The sequence below is a fragment of the Artemia franciscana genome, chromosome 14 (assembly GCF_032884065.1).
Source record: "Artemia franciscana chromosome 14, ASM3288406v1, whole genome shotgun sequence".
NCBI lineage: Eukaryota > Metazoa > Arthropoda > Branchiopoda > Anostraca > Artemiidae > Artemia > Artemia franciscana.
This window is the reverse complement of record NC_088876.1, coordinates 41,040,152-41,064,108: the sequence shown is the minus strand read 5'-3', so window position 1 is coordinate 41,064,108 and position 23,957 is coordinate 41,040,152. Positions and strand designations below refer to the sequence as shown.

General features: G+C 33.5%; 1 protein-coding gene across 3 annotated transcripts in view; it reads left to right on the top strand.

The window, feature by feature from the left end:
• The window catches only part of LOC136035728 (endoribonuclease Dicer-like), a 183,990-nt gene extending 162,030 nt beyond the window's left edge, over positions 1 to 21,960 (top strand). For 2 of the 3 annotated variants that reach the window (XM_065717684.1, XM_065717683.1), the window contains exons 20-23: positions 6,375 to 6,595; positions 10,142 to 10,307; positions 17,028 to 17,109; positions 19,885 to 21,960. In XM_065717684.1, the coding sequence (XP_065573756.1) occupies positions 6,375 to 6,595; positions 10,142 to 10,307; positions 17,028 to 17,109; positions 19,885 to 20,086 (671 nt within the window). In that variant the 3' untranslated portion in view covers positions 20,087 to 21,960. The remainder of the gene's footprint in view (positions 1 to 6,374; positions 6,596 to 10,141; positions 10,308 to 17,027; positions 17,110 to 19,884) is intronic. The other variant, XM_065717682.1, reaches the window with a different exon arrangement.
• The last annotated feature ends 1,997 nt before the right edge of the window (positions 21,961 to 23,957 follow it).

The following is a 23,957-nucleotide window of genomic DNA, read 5'->3' as shown; positions in this document are numbered from 1 at the left end:
CTTCAACTTCATCTAAGAAATCTTTTAGTTTGTTAGTGACCATTAGTATCCTGAAGACTACAGAATAAATTCAAGGTTACGTTGTCAACAGATTTGAAGTCTTTTCGCCCTGTGGTCGCTTAAGCTGCCACACTTTTTTTTTCTTCTTTTTTTTTAATGCGGATTCCGGGAGATTCGATATTTTTTCCCAGCTTACTCACTATCAAAGAAGCCATTGGTGTCAAACCACTGCAACCTAGTAAAGAACAATCCTCGGTGCGGAGTAACCGAAAATAAAATCAAATATTAAAAAAAAATAATGCTAAAAATATATATCTAAAAGAATCCAAAAGTGGTAACTATCCCTTTCAACTCAACTTTAATTTGTAGTCTTGACACTATTATTTCGGAATAAGAAAAAAGACGCTTAAAATCTTCTGAAAATGGTCACAGGTCAAAAGCTACTGGAATGGCCATATTCAAAAACCTTACAGGAAACCGATGGAAGCTTGCAGAAAATACAGAAAAACAAAAGCAAATGCTTGCTGAAGTGAAGAAAAGAGACTCTTGAAAAGTCATTACGAGAAAGGACATTACGAGAAAGGAGGCTCTTGAAAAGTAATTACGAGAAAAAATAAGCCGCTAAGCACAAGGAGTTAGCTTCTCATAATAAGTTTGGTGAAGCCAGAAATCAGCTTAAAATGGACATTGGGAAGGAAGACCTGATTGACATTCGCTCTCCCAAACCATTTTGGATTGATCACTTTTGTTGCACACCAAACAGAAAAATGAACCAGCATCTTTTGAAAGTACTTAGGTACTTATGTGCAGAAATAAAAGCAGTTGCTGACAATTGCGCTTTTAACTTTTGAGACACAATGGGGCTTGGCAATGTGTACCCTTTGGCTGACCTTTATTTAGGGCCTTAATTGTGACGAAACATTTTGTCATGTGTATGACGTCACATTCATATGCATTTAAAGTGCAGAAAGCAGTCATGATAGTATTGTGATGGCCTCTTATCTATATATATAAAAATAAGTTGTCTGTCTGTAGATCTGTCAGGTGACGTCATGTTTCTGTGTCGACTGACGTCATACTTTCGACTGACGAAATTACAGATCGGGACACAAATGACGACCGGGACACCGGCACATAGGGAATATAAATGACGACCGGGACACAAGGAATGTTCGATTAGCAATCACCATCAACAAAGCACCGGGACACAAATGACGACCGGGACACAGGGAGTATAAATGACGACCAGGACATAAGTAAAAAAAATTAAAAACTAAAAAAAAGGTAAAAACTACAAAAAAACTAAAAAGAAAAAAAAACTAAAAACTAATAAAAAACCTAAAAAGCTAAAAAAACTAAAAAAGAAAATAAAATGAAAAAGGAAAAAAAATGAAAAATAAAGGAGAAAAACAAAACTAAAAAAAAGAAAAAAAACTAAAAAAAGGTAAAAAACTAAAACCTAAAAAAGGACCAATTCAAAAACGAATGTATATACAGACCGGGACACAAATGACGACCGGGACACCGGGACATGACGACCGGGACACAGGGACACAACTACAACAGGGACGCCGGGGGGCTCAGGGGGATATATAAATGACAATGGCGACACAGGGAATCGTCGATTAGCAATCACCATCAACAAAGCTCAAGGGCAATCATTAGAATCATGAGGTATAGATCTGAATACGGATTGTTTTCCCATGGACCATTATATGTTGCATGTTCAAGAGTCGTTAAACCTGACATTCTATTTATATGCACAGACAATGGGACAGCAAAGAATGTTGTATATTCGCAAGTTTTACGTAGTTAAAAACATATATATATATATATATATATATATATATATATATATATATATATATATATATATATATATATATATATATATATATATATATATATATATATATATATATATATATATATATATATATATGGCTGTTGGGGTGGTGCTTCGCGCCACCTCAACACCTAGTTGGTAGGGGCGCTTCGCGCCCCCCAAGCCCCCCCGCGCGCGAAAGTCGTTACGCGCCATTGTAGTTGTGTCCCTATGTCCCACCTGTGAATATAGATAGATATATATATATATATATATATATATATATATATATATATATATATATATATATATATATATATATATATATGTTTTTAACGACGTAAAACTTGCGAATATACAACATTCTTTGCTGTCCCATTGTCTGTGCATATAAATAGATTGTCAGGTTTACCGACTCTTAAACATGCAACATATAATGGTCCATGGGAAAACAATCCGTATTCAGATCTATACCTCATGATTCTAATGATTGCCTTTGAGCTTTGTTGATGGTGATTGCTAATCGACCATTCCCTGTGTCGCCATCGTCATTTATATATCCCCCGTGCCCCCCGGCGTCCCCTTTGTAGTTGTGTCCCTGTGTCCCGGTCGTCATTTATATTCCCTGTGTCCCGGTCATCATTTGTGTCCCGGTGTCCCAGTCTGTGATTTCTCTTTGAGTGTCCCGGGCGTCATTTATATTCCTTGTGTCCTGGTGTCCCGGTCGTCATTTATATCCCCCTGTGCCCCCCGGCGTCCCCGTTGTAGTTGTGTCCCTGTGTCCCGGTCGTCATTTATATTCCCTGTGTCCCGGTTGTCATTTGTATCCCGGTATCCCGGTCTGTATATACATTCGTTTTTTTAGTTTTGTTTTTCTCCTTTATTTTTCATTTTTTTTCCTTTTTTCTTTTTTTCTTTTTTAGTTTTTTTTAGTTTTTTAGCTTTTTTAGTTTTTTTATTAGTTTTTAGTTTTTTTTTCTTTTTAGTTTTTTTGTAGTTTTTACCTTTTTTTTTAGTTTTTTTAGTTTTTTTTACTTATGTCCTGGTCGTCATTTATACTCCCTGTGTCCCGGTCGTCATTTGTGTCCCGGTGCTTTGTTGATGGTGATTGCTAATCGAACATTCCTTTTGTCCCGGTCGCTTTCTCTTTGAGTGTCGTCATTTATATTTCCTATGTGCCGGTCTCCCGGTCGTCATTTGTGTCCCGATGTCCCGGTCTGTAATTTCGTCAGTTGAAAACATGACGTCAGTCGACACACAAACATGACGTCACCCGACAGACAGACCCACACACACACAGACAACTTATTTTTATATATATAGAAGATGTTTTATATTCAGACAACTTTTTTCAAAGATACCAACTGAACGGCATTTTAATCTTCCTTCAGGTGAATACGCGTAAACTTTTGAATAGCAAAATTTAAATTTTAAGAGACGGCATCAGAATTTTAGAATGCCTAGGTGGGGCATGGCCAAAATCCGTTGGGAACCACTAGACTAAAGGGAGTACAGCCAAAGCCTGGAAAAAACACAAGCAAGTGATTTTAAAATGTGTTATGGTCATGTGATGATTTTCTGGTCATTAGTCAAAGACAGGATCCATATGGGAAGCAAAGGAGTCGGGTCATCCTGATATTACCCATGCATTTCCAAAAGATCAAGAGGCTAAATTTCCGACCATACTGCTTTCAGATTTATTAGATATCGGTCTGAATATCGATTATGATGCTGATCGTGTGATTTTGAAATGTATTGTGGTCTTGTCATGATTTTCTGGTCATTAATCAAAGAGAAGATCCATATGGAAATCCAAGGGTTCGGGTCATCTTGATATTGCCATTGTATTTCCAAAAGATCAAGACGCTAAATTTCCGACCATACTGCTTTCAGATTTATGAGATATCGTTTGATGTTGATCCTTTGATTTTGAAATGTATTGCGGTCTTGTGATGATTTTCTGGTCATCAATAAAAGAGAAAATCCATATGGAAAGCCAAGGGGTCGGGTGATCTTGACATTGCTCATGTCTTTTCAAAACATCAAGACGCTAAATTTTCGATCATAGTGCTTACAGATTTATGAGAGATCAGATTGTGATGTTGATCGTGGGATTTTGAAATGTGTTGCGGTCTTGTGGTGATTTTCTGGTCATTAACCAAAGAGAAGATCCATATGGAAAGCCAACGGGTCGGGTCATCTTGATATTGCCCATGTCTTTCCAAAAGATCAAGACACTACATTTTCGATCATACTGCTTTCAGATTTATGAGAGATCGGTTGAATATTGATTATGATGTCGATCGTGTGATTTTGAAATGCGTTGCGGTCTTGGGATGATTTCCTGGTCATTAATCAAAGATAAGATCCATATGGAAGCCAAGGGGTCGGGTCATCTTGATATTGCCCATGTCTTTCCAAAAGATCAAGACACTACATTTTCGATCATACTGCTTTTAGATTTATTAGAGATCGGTTGAATATTGATTATGATGTCGATCGTGTGATTTTGAAATGCGTTGCGGTCTTGGGATGATTTCCTGGTCATTAATCAAAGATAAGATCCATATGGAAGCCAAGGGGTCGGGTCAGCTTGATATTGCCCAAGTCTTTCGAAAAGATAAAGACGCTACATTTTCAATCATACTGCTTTTAGATTTATTAGAGATCGGTTGAATATTGATTATGATGTTGATCGTGTGATTTTGAAATGCGTTGCGGTCTTGTGATGATTTTCTGGTCATTAATCAAAGAGAAGATCCATATGGAAAGCCAAGGGGTTGGGTCATCTTGATATTGCTCAGGTCTTTCCAAAAGACCAAGACGCTACATTTTCAATCATACTGCTTTAAGATTTATTAGAGATCGGTTGATTATCGATTATGATGTTGATTGTGTGATTTAGAAATGTGTTGCGGTCTTGTGATGATTTTCTAGTCATTAATCAAAGCAACAACCATTGTATTTTTCGAATTTTTGTACATTCATAGTTGAAACTAGTAAAAAAGTAAAAACTAGTCAAACTAGTAAAAAAGTAAAAAAAAAGTCTAGTAAAACTAGTAAAAAGATCAATATGGAAAGCAAAAGGATCGGGTGATTTTGATATTGCCCAGGTCTTTCTAAAAGATCAAGACGCTACATTTCCGACCATACTGCTTTCAGATTTATGAGAGATCGGTTTGAATATTAGTATGATTTGGTTTGGCATTTATACGGCGAACCGCAGCTGGGTCAGGTCCTTTTTAGTACTTTTTGGGTCAGGAATTTCTCTAAAGGTCTCTATTTCTCTGTCCAAAAAAGTCCCTTGGATCCTAAAATCCGACCTGAAGGATCTAATTACGTGATTTAGGTGTTTTTCACAGGTTCCATGGCCATGTTCATGGCTTTTAAACTATAGAAATGGCAATACTAGCATGGTTTTATTCCTGAATAAGTTGTACCCTGCCGCTTAATGAGTCCATAAAGAGATATTATCCATGAATAATTAATTTATTTGGGGTCGTGGAGGGAGATGGTTCCTAGAATTCCTCATGGGTGATGAAAACCCTTATTTTTTCGTGTTTAATCAACTGTAGATTTTTTCTATCTAATTTAAACTGGTTGGTTGGAGGTTTGTTACAGGTAGTAGGAACCCGTCTGGGGGTATTAAAATAAAGATACCTCAATCCTGGCATAATTCTTAGTTGAGAAAGGGTATGACATTCCACTTGATGTATGTATGAAGGGTGTGGATAAGTTTTCCATGGACGGTTAATGTATCCGGGGCTATTGAAGGTGACTCGGGTCCTAAAATCAATGGGACTAAGGCTCAATCCTTAATCTGATTCATGAAAAGAACAACGTGTCTGTGGGACGCAAACGGAGCTAAAGGGAGCTGGATGACGCAAACCCTAGGGTACCGTCAATGGCCCCTAAGGTATGTTGATTGCTATCAGTCCTGATACGATTTTGATTTCGTGAAGGAGCAGCAGGCCAATTTTTCTTCTTAATGGATCTAGAAAGCCTCACTTTTAAAGTTGATGTTCTTATGACTTGGCATCCCCTCTCCCGGTGTGTCAGATATCATATCGCTCCTAGATATACACTTGTGATTTGTGATTAAATTAACTATCTCGCAGCTTTTTATCATTGCCCATTCCTTAAGGAGGGGCAGTGATAGAGGAGTAATAGATTGCCCTTAGGAGACTCATCCACTCTGACCCCTAATTTCAATACCCTGTGTTGTTTTTAGTACTATTGAACTTTTAAATTAATTGATCAATCTGTATATTTATCGATATTTTATCAGGCTGAGAGAAATTTCATCAACCATATTTTGGGCTGATTTAGTTCTGTCAATTCCCAAGTGCCCTAAGTTATGTTCTCTACAGTCAATGCATCAACACTGGATGTTGAAATACTGTTGTTTTGCCTGCATTCTTTGGCATAGAGCATTGCGGGTAGAGAGGGGGGGGGTATTTGATGTTGGGTGTTTTTGTTGTTGGATTAATAAATCTTAAAGTAAGTCTGTGCCGACTCCACAACCCTGGTGATAAAATTTATCTTCTAGATTTTCTGATAACATGTGCCATCTACAATAACCCGCGAAAATTTGGCCCTGGAAAATTGACTGATTTACGTTCAGCATTGGTCAACAACACAACCTTTGCATGTGTAGCTGTTCGAAATGGATTCCATAAATATTTCAAACGGGCCGCTGCCTCTCTAGATTTTCAAATTGAAAATTTTGTCAAAAACCAAAATGATATCAATCATGAAGTGGAATTTTTTGTAAGTATTTTTTAACTTCTTAATATTTCTTAAGTAAGTTCTTAAGCATTTTTTAAAATTTAAGTTTTTTTAACTTGTAAGTACTTTTAAGAAGACTTTTTATAAGTTCTAAGTATCTCCTAAAATCTAGCCCTTGCAACCACACCCTTTAATATTATTTTTTCTTTCAAACGTTTATTCGCACCCCCCCCCCCCCTCCTCTCTTTCGTGCATGCAGTCTACACAAATAGACTATTATTATAATAATTATTTCTTAGCTTTTACATTTTATTGAACATAAACTAAATTATAATTACTCATAATTAATTAATGAATCGATTTATTGGTCATTTATCAAAGGCAAGGAGAAAGGAAATCCTTTGACGGAGCATTAGAACAAGAAAAACAAACGACACAGATAAATCCAGTAGGTGTCCCTTGTTTATCTCTTATTCCAGGCAATCTAAAGGTCCTACGGTAATTTTAAATTCTTGTTCAACCTACCTGAGACTCTAGGCAGGCGTGACTTGCTAAAACATAAAAAACAAATATTGGTCCAATAAGAGAGGTACACTTACTCCCAGCGTTTACCCGTGCCATTTAACCAAATACTCGGAAAACTATAGGCTCAATAACTATCTTAGCTCTATGACTATCTACCTTGGCTCTACTGCCCTAGGAATGACGCATGGACGGACAATAGATAGACATATCTATTAACAAATGAATTAACAATAATTTTTATACAATCCTAATAAAGGGGGGGGGTTAACGTCAAGTTTGCTTCTCACTCAATTGGACTATCTGTCTTGGCTTTTTCTACAATCAGCTATGACTTGATCCCCACGACTATTCCATCTTAATTCAAAAATCAACGCAGTGGGCAAGATCAAAAATATTTCATACTTAATATATATTTAATACAAAATATAATTTGATGTAATATAATATATAACTTAATACAAATACAAAATATAATGCCTAATTTAATACAAAAATACAGTTTAGACGTCCAAAGAAGAAGCTGTTTCATACTTTCATTTAAAGAAGGCTCCGACACGTTTATTGATGATAACAGTATAATCTACTGTTACTAAATAAGAAATAGCTTGATCTTTTAATGAAAATGAAGAGCAACATTAAAACTTAAAACAAACATAAATTACCCCGTATATAATGGTGCTGTCTCGTCCCAAACCCTTGCTCTTTACGCTAAAGTTATAGTAGGTTGAAAATATTTTTTTTAATCATAAACGACCTTGTGTCTTAGCATTCCTTCTCAGATAACTGGGGCAAAAGTTCAAACTTAAGCGGGAAGACCCATTACTTTGTTGAATCTTTTTGTCAATTATTTGTGCTGCTTACATGTGATTAGTTGTCATCCAGCGCTATTTAATCTAGTTCTCCCGTTGTGTCTTTTATTTAAAAATTTAATTTTTTTTTCATCTGTTTTGTTTATCAGTCAACATATCTATGGATGTTATATGTGTCATGTAGACGTTATATTGATGCTTTAGGTACTGTATTTATCATTTGTTTAAATAATGAAATTGTGTCAGATATCACACACAAGAAAAAGTCCTCGTCTTTTTCTAAGCTGGGTGTAGTAAAGGACGATCTCAAGAAGAGTTACTCAAATATGACATCATATACACTGTATATCAGTTTTGTGAATGAGCTTTCTATCCTCCTTCACTTCTTCTTCTTTTTTCTTTCTTGTTTTTTGTTGCTTTTTTCTGTTCTTTCTTTTGTTTTCTTTTTATTTTCGTTGGTACTTATTTTTGAATTTTATGTGCTTAATCGATTAATAGTTTAATGTGCGTAAGTTTTGTTTCGTGATTTTCCTAATTGCTTTTGTGGGATCTCTGGCTGTGATATTGAGTGTTATTATCGGAGGGAACAGCCTCAACCCATCTATGGAATAATTTCTTTTCATTTTTAACTTTTATTGTGGTTCCTTATTTTGCATTTGCAAAAAACTTGTTTCTATTCTTTTTTACATTTTTCAAATCATCCAACATATAATGGGGTTATCGCCCGTAGACCCCCTCCCAGTGCTTGTAGTTCAATCAATCAGTTCAGTTCAATCAATAATTGTAAATTAATTGGCACCGTTCTTGATTGGTAGCGTAAAAATTTGTCTGAATATTAATACCACTCTTCTATACTTGATTTCTTTTATGTAATACAAGTAACTAAAGCGATGGAATGCATGCGACCAAAAAAATGACTAGCATAAGATTAGCCAGGATGAATTCTAAATTCAGCTCACTTCGCGAATGAAAAAACAGTGTTGCGAAAGTCTTTCTTTCTTTCTTTGCAAATGGAGTAAATTTTCTGTGGTTCGTACCTTTGGCTGGGTAGCTTTTGTATCTTTGGAATTACTGCAAAAATCTGATTCTTTTAGGGTATGTATTGCTATCAAATTTTTTTTATAAAGTTTGGGGCTCCAATAACCATGGGTCACTCCTTACTTACAGTTTGCTGCCACATAATTGCTTAATTAGACATAATAAGAAAACATAATAAAAGAAGTCTTTGTTAAATTTTATGTAAAAAAAATAAACATAACACTCAATTGTATTTTAATTTTAATGACATAGATTCCCCGTAACATTTGCCTGCCCCCTCCTTGAAAATCCCCTCTTAACGCTCAAGTCGCCCCTCCACCTCTTCACATTCTGTCTTGGTAAGTAATGAGAATATAATGTTTAATTCTAAAATAAAATATTTTTCTGCATTAAGAAGGAACTGTCACCCAACAGCTTCTATTTTCAGGGTTAATCAGAATGAAGAGAGATTAGCGATTACTTTAAAGCCCCCCTTCCCCAAACCGCACAAAAATCCTCTTTAAAATTTACCTGAATGTCCATGGAAAGCTAAAAAAAAATTGGTGGCAAAAATGTAATCTTTTATACATACCCCCCCCCCCCTTTTTTTTTACCACGCAATGACCCCCGATCCCCCTTCATTATAGGTGATACGAAATTATACGTTACTGTACATAATTTGACTAAATATAAACTGAACCAACTTGGTTCAAATGAAGAATATCCCAAGATACCAATTTTGAATATCCCAAAGGTACCAAAGGAAGAATATTCCAAAGGTACTATTGTATAATCTAAAATATATAAAATGTCTAAATATTTCATTAAAAATAAAAAAATTTGTTGGGAAAGAAAATAGAATAATGATGATCCATACCCTCCACTCTAATTACTTTCTTAGAAGCCAGGAGACACTTTCTTATTGGAGATTTCAAACAATTTCTTCTTTTTTTCTTTTTTTTTTTTTTGTTTCACATGAGCAACTTCTTCGAAAAACATGTTGAGGATTTTGAATATTTTTATATTATATTTGAATAATATTTCTTCTTTCATCTTATCACTTTTTTCTTTCTGCTTTCTTCTTTTTTTTACGTCTGAGTAACCTTTTTCAAATTTTGAACATTCATATATTTTTTAAAAACATATATTTGAAATATTTTTGAATATTGTCAAATGCTTGCAAATGTCAGCATTCTCTGAAAATGATTAATGAATTTGCTCCAATCACTTTTTCCAGCGTTTCTTGGTAAATGAGGAAGATACAATGGAGCTAGAGCAGATCGATGTACCAAAGTGTTTAGGAGACATCATTGAATCTATATGCGGTGCTGTATACCTAGATTCAAAATTAAGCCTTGATGCCGTTTGGAACGTTGTTAACCGACTGCTTCACCGTGAAATCGGTAATTATACATATGCTAGTTAATAAGTCTGTTGGACGTCGACAAACACGAAATAAACGTAGTGTACACTCTTTTGTAAGGACCAGGGAAAAACTGTTTAGCCCCTAGCCTCTAACATAGAATTTGACGCCCTCTTACCCCTCCCTCACAAAAAAATAAGGTATTTATGAAAATTTCAAGATCCTCTAGCCAAATATGTTAAATCTTTTTCGGACATTGTTTTCATCTCGATCCCTCAGCTGTGAAATACAGGAGAGTTAAGATACCAAAACTAGAATTAATATCAATCTTAATCTTAATATAATCTTCTAAAAGTGTAGTGGGGTTGGCTTCTGAAGAGTCAACTGACTTCTGACTTAGAAACCCGTCGTATAAGTCACATAAGTACTGTCCGAGCTGGAGACAAGTTTCACTTGTGCTTCTGTGAGTCCAACCAATTCTGTCCTCGATTTTGCATACAAGTCCAGTGGACATTGTCCGTCACCATCAGCCCAAAATCAATACAATTATTTCATCCCTTAATTCTATGACTATCTACCTTAGTTCTGCCCTAGGAATGACGCATGGACGGACGATAGATAGACTTACCTATCAATAAATGAACTGATATCATTTTTATGCAATCCTGATAAGGGCTTATGCCAGATTTGCCTCTTACTCACTCGGACTATCTGTCTTGGCTTTTTCTACCTGATTTTAATTCAAAATCAAGATGGAGATTTCTCTTTTAATCGGAAAAGAATCAAGAAAAACGAAACACGTTATATAGTGTTATCCTACTACTACTAACAACTCACTGCAGCAGGAAGCCGCTGAGGTTAACACAGCTGTGCATCATCCTCCCCTACACCAAAACCTAACTTTTTACTGTGTGCCATGAAGTTTTGATTCTCTTTAAATCCTTCCTCATGACGTCTTTCCACCCCTTTCAGGGACGATGGGCTTTTTCTTTAGCCCAAGATGGATGGCCAAAAAGTACATTCAACTCAACTCAACTTTTTCTTTATTCAACTCAAAAAATACACAAACAATATTATGCCCCAACAGAGAGCAGATCTCGTAAGGCTGGGACAGTGCAAAGACATAAGAAAAAACATCAACATCTCATCGTAATAACGATTTCAGAATATAATACGGTAAAAGACTAATAAAATAGAAAAAACTCATAATAGATAAGTAAATAAATAAATATCGGACAGGAGGGGCATGGGAGGCCATCTCAGACACAGGGACACAAAAACAAACACACAAACAAGAAGATCAAAGAATTAATTTTCCATGATCAATGGTGAATATTGATGATTGATGGTGAATTCTTTGGCAGTCTTTCATCCCTCACATGTAAAGCATGACCTAGTCTTCTTATGTTTTCTTTTCCATATAGCTCTAGAGAATAGGTTCGAATCACTTATCGTAAAGCCTGTTGTTTGAGATACGGTCAATCAAACGGGTTCCATCTCAAAGTTATCCACGTTCAAGAACCATATTTGACCGCTGCCATTACCGAAACTTCCAATATTACCAATATTTCCAATATTACCGAAACTTCCATAATTACCGAAACTTCTCTCCAGTCTCAGTTCACATATTTATCTTCCAAACATGTTTGGAATTCCGCTGTAAAAGTAGGAAACAATAATTGTTCTTTCACTTTGTAATTTTTGCCTCAGCCCAAAAAGAATATACAAATAAGACAAAGCATTTATATCATTGTTGCTCACCAGCTGAGAAATTATGACACAGAATAAAAAACGTTAAGATAAGTCATCATTTCAATTTCTGCTTACATTTCAAATTGTCTACTTAAGTAGGCTACTACTTTTCAAACAAATTTCTTGCCGTTTCAATTTTCTACTTCTGCAGGACAGATGTGACGTTAAGGTTAAAGAAAAACCCACATCATCCTGGCTTTTTATTGACAGGTGTGACTATTATGTGGCTGCACCTCAATAGTATCCAACTCTTTTACGAGTATGCCTCAAGAGAAGGGAAAGAGAAGTTTTTCTTCTCTTAATCTTCACCATGTTACGAACGAATGCTTTCATGTCAAAATCGACTCTTTTCCACTTTTCGATTTTTTTTTATACAATTTCACCAATAAAGGACAAAATATTTTTTTTATTTTCTTAATTTAGGATGAATTTTACAATAGGTATGAATCCGTACAAATCGTAATTTTGTTTTAGTGCAATGTCTCTAGAATTTTTTGTTAATTCATTCGATAATAAACATATTTTTTTTAATCATTATCAAAATGGACTGAAAAATGTAAAAAATGTTTCGAGAATCTATGAATATAAATGAAAACGAAGAAAATGGTTTTACACAACGAACGAAATCGAACGAATTAGTTTTGGATTGAACGAACGTATCGGTTTTACACAACACAGATATTACGTTGATTTGACTTATAAATGCATCATTGAAAAAAGTCGGCGAGCTGAGCAAAACAATTTTGCTACCTTTAGTTTTAGTACCTTTAGTTTTCTATCTTTTTTTAGTACCATTTAGAAAAAGATTTTTAAAATTCATCAAATCTTGCATAATTGTGTTTGTTTTATAACTTTTTATTGTTCACAATAACCCGTTTATGTTCTTTTATTTATAAAAGAGGTGGGTCTGGGAGGGGGAGTACATAAGAGTACACAAAAATTTGAAATTTTACTGTTGCACTGTCATTGGAAGTACGTATAGTATACGTATACGTATACCGATAGATTTGGAAGTAATCGACCATTCAGAGGTGGTAAAAAAAACATGCGCACAAATTTTAAGAATTTTCGCGACAGAAGTACAAAAAAAAATACAAGTCGGTGAGTTGAGGAAAACAAGTTAATAATAATAGAACATTAATTTCTCCATACATATATTTTCAACAGTACGTATTAGACATCCTGGCATGGGCCTTATGTATTGTTGTGTGATTGAATTTTGTTTAAATATGAATTTCCTTTTATCATTCTTTTTTTTATTATAGCGTTGTGTGTTTTCTTTTGTTTATGTTTTGTTTTTATTTTGTTTTATATTTTGTTTTATATAAGCTAGTTTTTTATTTCGACGGTAAAATAGTTTGACTTTATTATCATTTTTGTATTAAATCTTTTTTAATTTTTTTAACCTTCTTAACAAAGTGTACCCGTTATTAGTAAATTTGCATTTCCATTAAATATACAAATGATATCAACATACTAACGAGTAAAAGGAGCTTTTTTAATTAAGCAAAGGGAATAAATTGCAATTGGTCTACATTGTCTATGTAATAATTACATAATATGCCAGAATATTGCATACACATTGGATCGTTTGGTGGACTCAGTTTGATGTCTACAATTTAGCCTCTTCTTGTTTTCTTTTTGTATCCTGTATTTATTAGAAAAAGGGAGAGAACGGCTTATTAAACAACTTTCGTAGCTCTTGGCTAATTTGCAGTTGCAAAAACATTAAAAACAAAACTTAACATTAAAAAACAAAACATTAAAAGGAAAACTTTCGATATTTATAATTCCCGAGTCCCCTTTTAACTGAAGAGACCTTTTTTTAAATTAATTAATGAAAGACAGAATACGTACTTACCACTTAATCCTATATATTGTTTTAACCAAGCAGAATGCGTCATGGAATTTTAACCAAGTCCTTGGTTTTAACCAATTTTAACCTTGGTTTTAACCAAGCAGAATGCGTCATGGAATTTTAACCAAGTCCTTTGGTTTTAACCAATTTTAACATTGGTTTTAACCAAGCAGAATGCGTCATGGAATACATTTATGAACATTCTCCATACTCAAGGACATCACCAAACAAAAATCATTTTTTTATATTTTTATATGGCATCAATATTGACATTTTTTTTTTTATATTGAAGTTAACTCTATATATTATTTAACCAAGCAGTATCAATAAATATGTCCTTGAATACATCTAAAAATATTCTCCATACTTAAGGACATAACCAAACAAAATCAGTCTTGATATTTTATATGACATAAATATTGAAATTTTTTCAATATTGAAGTTAACATTATATATTATTTTATCCAACCAGTATTAATAAATGTGTCCCGGAATATATTTACGAACATTCTCCATAATCAAGGACATAACCAAACGAAAATCCATTTTTGATATTTTTATATGACATCAATATTGACATTTTCTTCAATATCGAAATTAGCTCTATAGATTATTTTAACCAACCACTATTGATAAATGTGCCTACGAACATTCTACATACTCAAGGACGTAACCCAACAAAATTCACTTTTTCATATATTTACATGACATCAATATTGACATTTTTTTTCAATATTGAAGTTAACTATATATCATTTTAACCAACCAGTAATCATAAATGTGTCCATAAAAACGTTTAAAAACATTCTCCATACTCAAAATCAGTCTTGATATTTTATATAACATCAATATTGACATTTTTTTTCAATATTGAATCAACATTATACATTATTTTATCCAATCATTATTAATAAATGTGTCCTGGAATACATTTACAAACATTCTCCATACTCAAAGACATTACAAAACAAATTCAAAAATTGACATTTTTTCTAAATATTAATATGTGTCCTGGAATATATTTACAAACATATGTCAATCCATAATCAAGGACATAACCAAACAAAACAATTTTTGATATTTTTACATGACATCAATCTTGACATTTTTTTTTCAATATTGAAGTTGACTATATATTATTTTAACCAACCAGTGTTAATAAATGCGTCCTTGAACACATTTAAAAAGATTCTCCCTACTCAAGGACATAACTAAACAAAAATTAGTTTCGATATTTATATGACACCAATATTACCTTTTTTTCAATATCGAAATCAGCTCTATAGATTATTTTAACCAACCACTATTGATAAATGTGCCTACGAACATTCTCCATACTCAAGGACGTAACCAAATAAAATTCAATTTTTCATATTTTTATGTGACACCAAAATTGACATTTTTTCTAAATATTAATAAATGTGTCCTGGAATATAATTACAAACATTCTCCATAATCAAGGACATAACCAAACAAAAATCAATTTTTCATATTTTTATGTGACACCAAAATTGACATTTTTTCTAAATATTAATAAATGTGTCCTGGAATATATTTACAAACATTCTCCATAATCAAGGACATAACCAAATAAAATTCAATTTTTCATATTTTTATGTGACACCAAAATTGACATTTTTTCTAAATATTAATAAATGTGTCCTGGAATATATTTACAAACATTCTCCATACTCAAGGACGTAACCAAATAAAATTCAATTTTTCATATTTTTATGTGACACCAAAATTGACATTTTTTCTAAATATTAATAAATGTGTCCTGGAATATATTTACAAACATTCTCCATAATCAAGGACATAACCAAACAAAAATCAATTTTTCATATTTTTATGTGACACCAAAATTGACATTTTTTCTAAATATTAATAAATGTGTCCTGGAATATATTTACAAACATTCTCCATAATCAAGGACATAACCAAATAAAATTCAATTTTTCATATTTTTATGTGACACCAAAATTGACATTTTTTCTAAATATTAATAAATGTGTCCTGGAATATATTTACAAACATTCTCCATACTCAAGGACGTAACCAAATAAAATTCAATTTTTCATATTTTTATGTGACACCAAAATTGACATTTTTTCTAAATATTAATAAATGTGTCCTGGAATATATTTACAAACATTCTCCATAATCAAGGACATAACCAAACAAAAATCAATTTTTGATATTTTTACAGGACATCTATCTTGACATTTTTTTTTCAATATTGAGGTTGACTATATATTATTTTAACCAACCAGTGTTAATAAATGCGTCCTTGAACACATTTAAAAAGATTCTTACTACTCAAGGACATAACCAAACAAAAATTAGTTTCGATATTTATATGACATCAATATTGCCTTTTTTTTCAATATCGAAGTTAACTCTATAGATTATTTTAACCAACCAGTATTAATAAATGTGTCATGGAATGCATTTACGAACATTCTCCATACTCAAGGATATAACCAAACAAAATTCAACTTTTCAGGTTTTTATGTGACATCAATATTGACATTTTTTCCAAATATTGATGAAGTGTCCTGGAATATATTTACAAACATTCTCCATACTCAAGAACACAACCAAAGAAAATTCAATTTTTGATGTTTTTATATGACATCAATTTTGACTCTTTTTTTTCAATATTCAATTTAACTCTTTATATTATTTTAACCAACCAGTACTAGTAAATGTGTCCTTGAATACGTCTAAAAACATTCTCCATACTAAAGGACATAACCAAACAAAATCAGTTTTGATATTTTTATATGACATCAATATTGAGAATTTTTTTCAATATTGAAGTTAACTGTTAAATCTATACATATTATTTAACTAACCAGTATTAATAAATGTGTCCTGGAATACATCTAAGAACATTCTCGATAACCAAGGATATGACCAAACCAAATTAATCTTTCATATTTTAATATGACATAAATTTTGACTTTTTTATTATAAATTTTGACATTTTTCCTGCTTATGAATTTGTTATGATACAACGGGAAACGAGTCTCCTTTTTTAATTTCCTCCGTTATTTTGGTAAAATTGACCATTAAGCTGTTCATATATGACTATTCAAGCCCCTTTTTTTGTTTTAGTGTTTATAGATATATTTTTTTTTCTTTCAGAGGAGTTTAGCAAGGAAATTCCGATTTCTCCAATCAGAGAACTATATGAACGTTTCCCTCAACAAGAAACGCTCCAGTTCAGGTAAAACAACAATTTTTTGCCATGTAGAAAAAATAACCAATAGTTAACACTAGATATGCATCTCCTCAGGTAACTAGGGGAAAATTTCACCTAGGAAAAACTTGACAACATTGGAAATATAGAAAATACTAATCAGTGATAATTACTACAAAAATCAGATTCCAATCATGGCTGTACAAGGTGGTACAAAAAGGGTGGGGTTAGAAACATCCTAAGTACATTGCAAAGGCTCCTTCCCCTAGTATTTTGTATAGAAAAAGATGTAACATCCCGACATCCCGTGCGCATTAGGTACCCTTCAACTAAATTTCAAATGAACGCACACTTTGGTACAGAAGTTAGTTGGGTATCGGAAGTCGTGGACGCCTCTGAAATTCCATCCGACTGGTTTCCTTATTCGAAAATTATGTGCCCTATGAGCTCCAGGCAGGTTTATGGTTGGAGAAAAGGGGGGATAAAGTCCCTTTCAAGCAAAATAAAGCTCTTTTTACAAAAGGGGACGTATCTTCGAGGTTCTTTGTCCAATCTTATTTTTCACCTGAAATTGCAGAGTTTGAAAATCATTGCACATTTTTGATTTAACTGACGTAGAACATCCCTAACTTTCCATATATTATTTCGAGGCCAGAGTGGTAGAGTTTGCCAAAGGGGGAAGTTGCAATCTTTTGTCTTTCAACTATATAGATTGAAAATCTCAGCCAGATTCCCTTTCCAAAAAAAGGGGCAACGTATCCTCCATTCTGCTAAAAGTTGGGTACAGCAAGGAGCGAGGAGTGGGTTCTAAGCGGTCTAAGGGCCCTAACCGTATTAATTTTCCTGTAAGTACAGCCCTGACAGTAGGATCAAAATACAATTTTCTTGTAGCATATTGTTGAATTATAAGTTACTCAAGGGGATTATTATTCTTTTCTGGAAATCTAGTAGACCTGATTGGCTGTCTTTGACAAAACCCAGTATCTGTATTTTCAAGTTTTCAAGGAATCCTAAAGTGAGGGTCTTTCTAATTTCTGTAGTGGGGAAATAGGTGAAAATACGGAATTTTATCGACAGATTTCTGAAGTCCGTTTTCTTCTCATGTTTGCCACTTCGTCTGCTGCTTGATGTAGTTACTCTGTTTTGCAGTTGTATTATACCTGTACATAGTTTCGGCTCTGGAAAATCGATGATACCTGTTCTTATTCCTGTAGATATTAAGACATGTCTTAGAAATTAGAATAGGCAGAAAAACTCTGACTGTGCCAGCGGATTGGGGGTGTTTGGGATTCGGGGTCCTTAGGTCCAATTTAGATTTTTCCAGATACTATGTTTTTGCAGATGATAGACGAAAGCACTTGTGCTGTATGAATTTAAATCTCTTATAGCATTTTTATTGCAGTTTTTACTGTTAATTTGCTTTCTACTGGAATATTCTAGTATGCTCCAACTAAATGTTAGTTAGAAACTCAAAGAAAAGTGTTTTTACCCATGAAGACAGCTTGCCACACCCAGTATCGTCATTAGGATAGGTTGATAAATTAAAAAAAAAAATGAAATTGTTCCTCCAAGACTTAAAAGAAAATCGTAATTCGCCCCTCCCCCCAATCCTCGTAAATTGACGCCAATGACCGGCACTTCAGAAATTATAATAAAGATTGATAAGTAAGCACTATTTGGCCCAACGTGCCAAGATTAGGGGAAGTCGAAAGTAGCTTAAAATTTGTGTAGATAATAGGTTTTGGTTTGGAAAAGAACAGCCGAGATTTTGTCATTGGGTTTATGAGACTTGCAAGAATTATGTGAAGTGAGTCCCCTCGACAAACATCATCTATGGTTTTTTTTTTTTACAAATAAGATTTATCATGGCAGCCGTGGCAAGTGGTAAGTGGCAGCCACTTACTGGCAGCGTGGCATTTAGTATGCCACACCCAGTATCGTCACTGGAAGAGATTGATAAATTAAAAAAAAACGAAATTGCTGCTCCTAGATTTAAAAAAAGAATTTCATTCGCCCCTCCCCCCTAATTCTCGTAAATTGGCACCAATGACCGGCACTTCAGAAATTATGGAAGATAGATAATTATGTAAGCACCATTGGGTCCACCTAGCTTGGGAAGCCCATCCTAGGATAGGGAAGCCCATCCTAGGATAGGGAAGCCCATCCTAGGATAGGGAAGTCCATCCTAGCTTAAAATTTGTGCAGATAGTAGGTTTTGGAAGAGAACAACCGAGAATTTGTCATTGGGTTTATGAGACTTGCAAGAATTATTTGAAATGAGCCCCCTCAACAAACATCATCTATGGTGTCCTTTTTTTTACTAATAAGATTTATCATGGCACTTACTGGCAGCAATGGCAATTACGTCTGTTAAGTAAGTCATTCAAAATCTTGGGACACATCGCAATGCCTATTTACCGTGTATAGTTAATACAATTATATATAACTAAACCTACCATTATAATTAATATAACTCTACCGTGTATAAGATTCTTCTCATTAGAAAATAATTTTGTTATTTTTGATCAATTATGTTCATTTATTTTACAACAATTTTGGTCAGGTTCGATCCGACGAAGTATTTTCGAACTGTTTGGTGTCAGTATTTACATACTTTTTATCAACATTTACATTGAGAATTAGAGTCAAAATTTATTCTGATTAACTTGACTAAACCTACTACTTAACTAAATACTTATTAGCCAATTAATACTTATTAACTTATTAATGCTGATGAGCTGTAATCAGATAACAGAGCTAATTATTCGAATAAACCCTCGGGAAATATTTGATTTTTTCTAGCGAGCCAGAAGCGAGGGAAGATGGTAATCTTATGATAAATGTTACAGTCAAGAAAGGGGACGAAGTTTCAACCTACAAAGGATGTGGGCGAACAAAAAAATTAGCAAAATTGGCAGCAGCAAAGATTGCGATAAAGAAAGACAAAGAAATTGAACTAATTGGCAATGCTGTTGATTTTATGACGTCGGGAGAAATGGCATAGAAGATTCTTAAGTTGTATTATGTATCTTAAGTTGTACACTAGTTAATTTGACGTTAAAGGATGCTTCAGTGTTGAAGTGGGCCAACTTCATAAGCTTTTATTTCTGCGTTTATATGACCTTATCTGTATTTATATTCCAGTAGTTTTCAATATGCCTAATTCTTCTAGCAATTCCACAATCTTTCAATGACGTTAGTGCCCTCAAAATTAAAGGGAGGGGGACAAAATCCATTTTTTTTACATTCATGGGGAAATTTATCGCTTTTTTCAATAAAAATAGCAATAAAACATATTTTCCACTGAAAACAGTCTTCCTATAATTGATGCCACTTCTATCTTTGATTCAGTTGATTATTTCCACTTGAACTAGAAACTATCTCCCTTTTTATCAGCTTTTTTAGATTACGAAAAAAAACTTTTTAAATAGAATTTTTTTTTTTAAGAGCGATGTTAGAAAAATACCAGTAGAGATAAACTAATATAGCAGGTGAAGCCTAAAACAAAAAGAAGAAAGAAATTATTGTGAAAGATTAAATTCAACCTTTTTTAATAACGTCTTGGTGGATCCATACACTCTGGGTTCAAAAAGGTAACTTACAACGAGCATCAATTAATATAAGTAATTGCCTGAACCTTAAAAATGACAGATATTGATATCTGTGGATGAGTGGAACCTAACATCAACAATACTTAAGATGAATGATTGATTCAGACTTAAAACAAACAAGTTACCGTAAATAAATGTTGTGATACCACTTCTTAAAGCTCCTAAAGGTTCATTTTCATTTTACTAAAAACTATGTGTATTTAAAACAGTGTGTCCTATTCTTTTAAAGCATCATAAAGCATCAAAAAATCACCAAACAAGATGACAACTAGAAAAGAGTCGAGAAAAGAATAAAATTCTTAATTAAATTAAATTCTTATTATATTAAATTCTTAAAATTCTATACAATTTTGACATTAAAATTACTTTTACTATTTTGAAAGATCACTTTTTATGTCAAAACTTATATTTTAATTCTGTTGTATTCAAAACTATTGAAAATTGATTTTTGAATAATATCTTAAAAATTAGTATTAGTAATTTTTTTAATTACCTGTCAAAAAATGATTCACCAATTGATTGTCTTTAGACTTCAAGAAATCTATTTAAGAGTTCAAAGTTTTTTTTTATTGGTTATTTTTTATTTTTAATAAATGTTTCAGTCAAGAAAGGGGACGAAGAGGAAAGAAAAAAAATTCTCGTATTAAATTCTTAATTTAATTAAATTCTTAAAATTCTATACAATTTTGACATTAAAATTACTTTTACTATTTTGAAAGATCACTATTTATATCAAAACTTATATTTTAAATATGTTATGTTCAAAACTATTGAAAATTGGGTTCCAAACGAATGAAATAAGATCGACTGGGTAAAATGTAATGGTATTAAAGAAGGAATTTGTAAAGTCTGAGCAATTTCTGATTACTCTGTAATACAAGAAAACTGTATAAAATGTATTATTTTTTAAACGGAGATGACACTCTAACCTTTGGTGGGTTTAAGGGGGGATTTCAGCTTGTTGTAAGACTGAATTTATTGTTCATTTAAATTTGTGTTTATTTTAGGTTTTACTTATTCCATCCTATTCGTTTTAAATTTGATTTTATTTCTATGTGATTTTATTCTGCTTTATTCTACTATTTATTCTGCTATGTGATTTTATTTCTGCTTGGTTCAGGTTTTAGTATCTTTCTTTACTTTGAAAATATTTTTTTAATTACTTTCAAAACGTATTTTAGTCTAATCTGGATAATTAGTCAAAATTGTTGATTCAATGTATTTTTGTTCAATAATGTTTAAATAAAACTCTTGTGGTTTTCCTGTAGACAGCTTTGAATAGACGATATCAGAATCATCTATTTTATCAATCAACAATTGTTTTGGGTAACTGTTAGTGTGTTGAAATAGATACGTCTCTAGTTCAGGTTTAAAAAAGATTTCCGCTTTACCGTCTTAAAACAAAAAAAATTCTGGCGTCACCGTCAGTAAAATCAAAGTTGTTTTCAATTTTTTTGGTCTTCATAGAGCTTGCCTTGGTCCTATCTACAAGCCTGAGGGCCTGTGGCCAGGGCTATAGACCTCTGGGCCAAGCCTTCCAAGTTTGAAACCGGGTAGCAGAAAATGGAATTTATTGCGCTACAAATCGATGCAGTCTCTTTTTTCTTTCAGTTTTTGTTTGGTCTCATTGAGGCCTTATTTGAAGTTTTTGGCAAAGGTTTTTTTGCTAGTCTGAATATCAAATAAGTAAATAGATTATTTGTAAACTCCTTGAATGCAACAAGTGTACAACAAGAGTACAAAAAAAGAAAAAGAGGGAAAGGAAGGAAAAGGACCCTTAGAAAGCAGCAGTAATAAAAATACAATAGTTACTAAAAAAGGAAGAACTAAACTAAGAGAAAGCCTTATGATATGAGATTTATGTATAGGCATTGCACTTCCTGGCTGAAGGGCCAAGAAACGGAGATCAGCACCGCCGGTAGGGACTGTAAAGTCTAATGCCGTATCCTTTACCTTTATTTAAGAACTACATATTTAGTTTTTTCTCCTGCTAACAGGTTTTCTCTGGTTAGCTCACTTCTCTAAGAAATTTCAGTGGCGTTACTGACATGGTCTCTGTAGTTTTAGTGTATCCCCTCCTACTTACCTGTGCATGGGACGAGGTAATGGCTGTCCAGGCCAACTCCATTCCAAGAAGCTGCCGGACTATTTTCTACTGATGTATCCAATCTTAAGTTAGACACGGGTGTGTACTGCTGCCAAGTTATTAACCAATGAATTAGGTGCTTTTATTTTGCTGACATTAATAAGTTGTTAGGGGCCAAATAAGGGAAGAGTGGGAGGGGGTGTTTAGAAATCACGGAAATGTGGAATTTAGTGCAAAGTTCCTAAATGGACAACGCGGTGAATGCCGGATGCGTTGTCGCTGTGGAAAAACCGATTCGGCTGTGGAAATACGAAAGGTGTTATTTGATGTCAGTCAAAAATTATCTATATATCGATTCTACTAAAATCAGGCACAGTCGATTGATTGGTTGAATCAGAATGCACACATATCTCTTTTGTTTTTGAGATATTCTCAATTTCATAATCTACTCAAAATCTAATCTACTACTCTGGAAAGGATTGATCTCTTTCCAGAGGGCGGGTCCTTTCCGCCGAATAATTTTCACGTGAAATCTGAAGGGTAGATTTGCAGTATTCATGGCTGACTGTCTATCCTCTAGGGACAAATTGATAAAGCAGGATATCCGTAGGATAAAGAAAACCCTTACTTCACATTCGACCGAATTCGTGACGCTCTCCTCGTTCATGATGAATCTTAGAGCCTCATATAGGCTCATAGGCTCAGCAACTAACCCTCATAGGCTCAGCAACTAACAACCGTAAAGTTGATCAGCAAAAGATAAGTGCATCATTATGTTTTTCACGCAAGGCTCTATGCCGGGATTGTGGGAAGAAAAAAAGGTCTACCCCATTTTAAACAAACCTCGTAAATAAATTTTTGAAGAGACATCTTTTGACAGGACGCCTGAAAAAGTTTTCGTGGATGTAAAAAATGTTTACCATACATTGAGCAGAAAGGTTAAGCAATTACTCAGAATGTATGTAGGCAGTCACTTATAATCTTCTCCATTTTATGATTAATCTGAGGGCTTTCGAATCTAGATTCAGTCGCCTTTATTACTGGGTCAAAACCTATGACTCGTCCCCAGTTATTAGCCTATGCTCTGTGGGTTCATGTCACCTCGATTAAGTAGTTCTTGTGTCACTTCAAGGTGTTCTTCGAGATCGTCTCACAGTAATTTGTTCACCAAAAGTCAA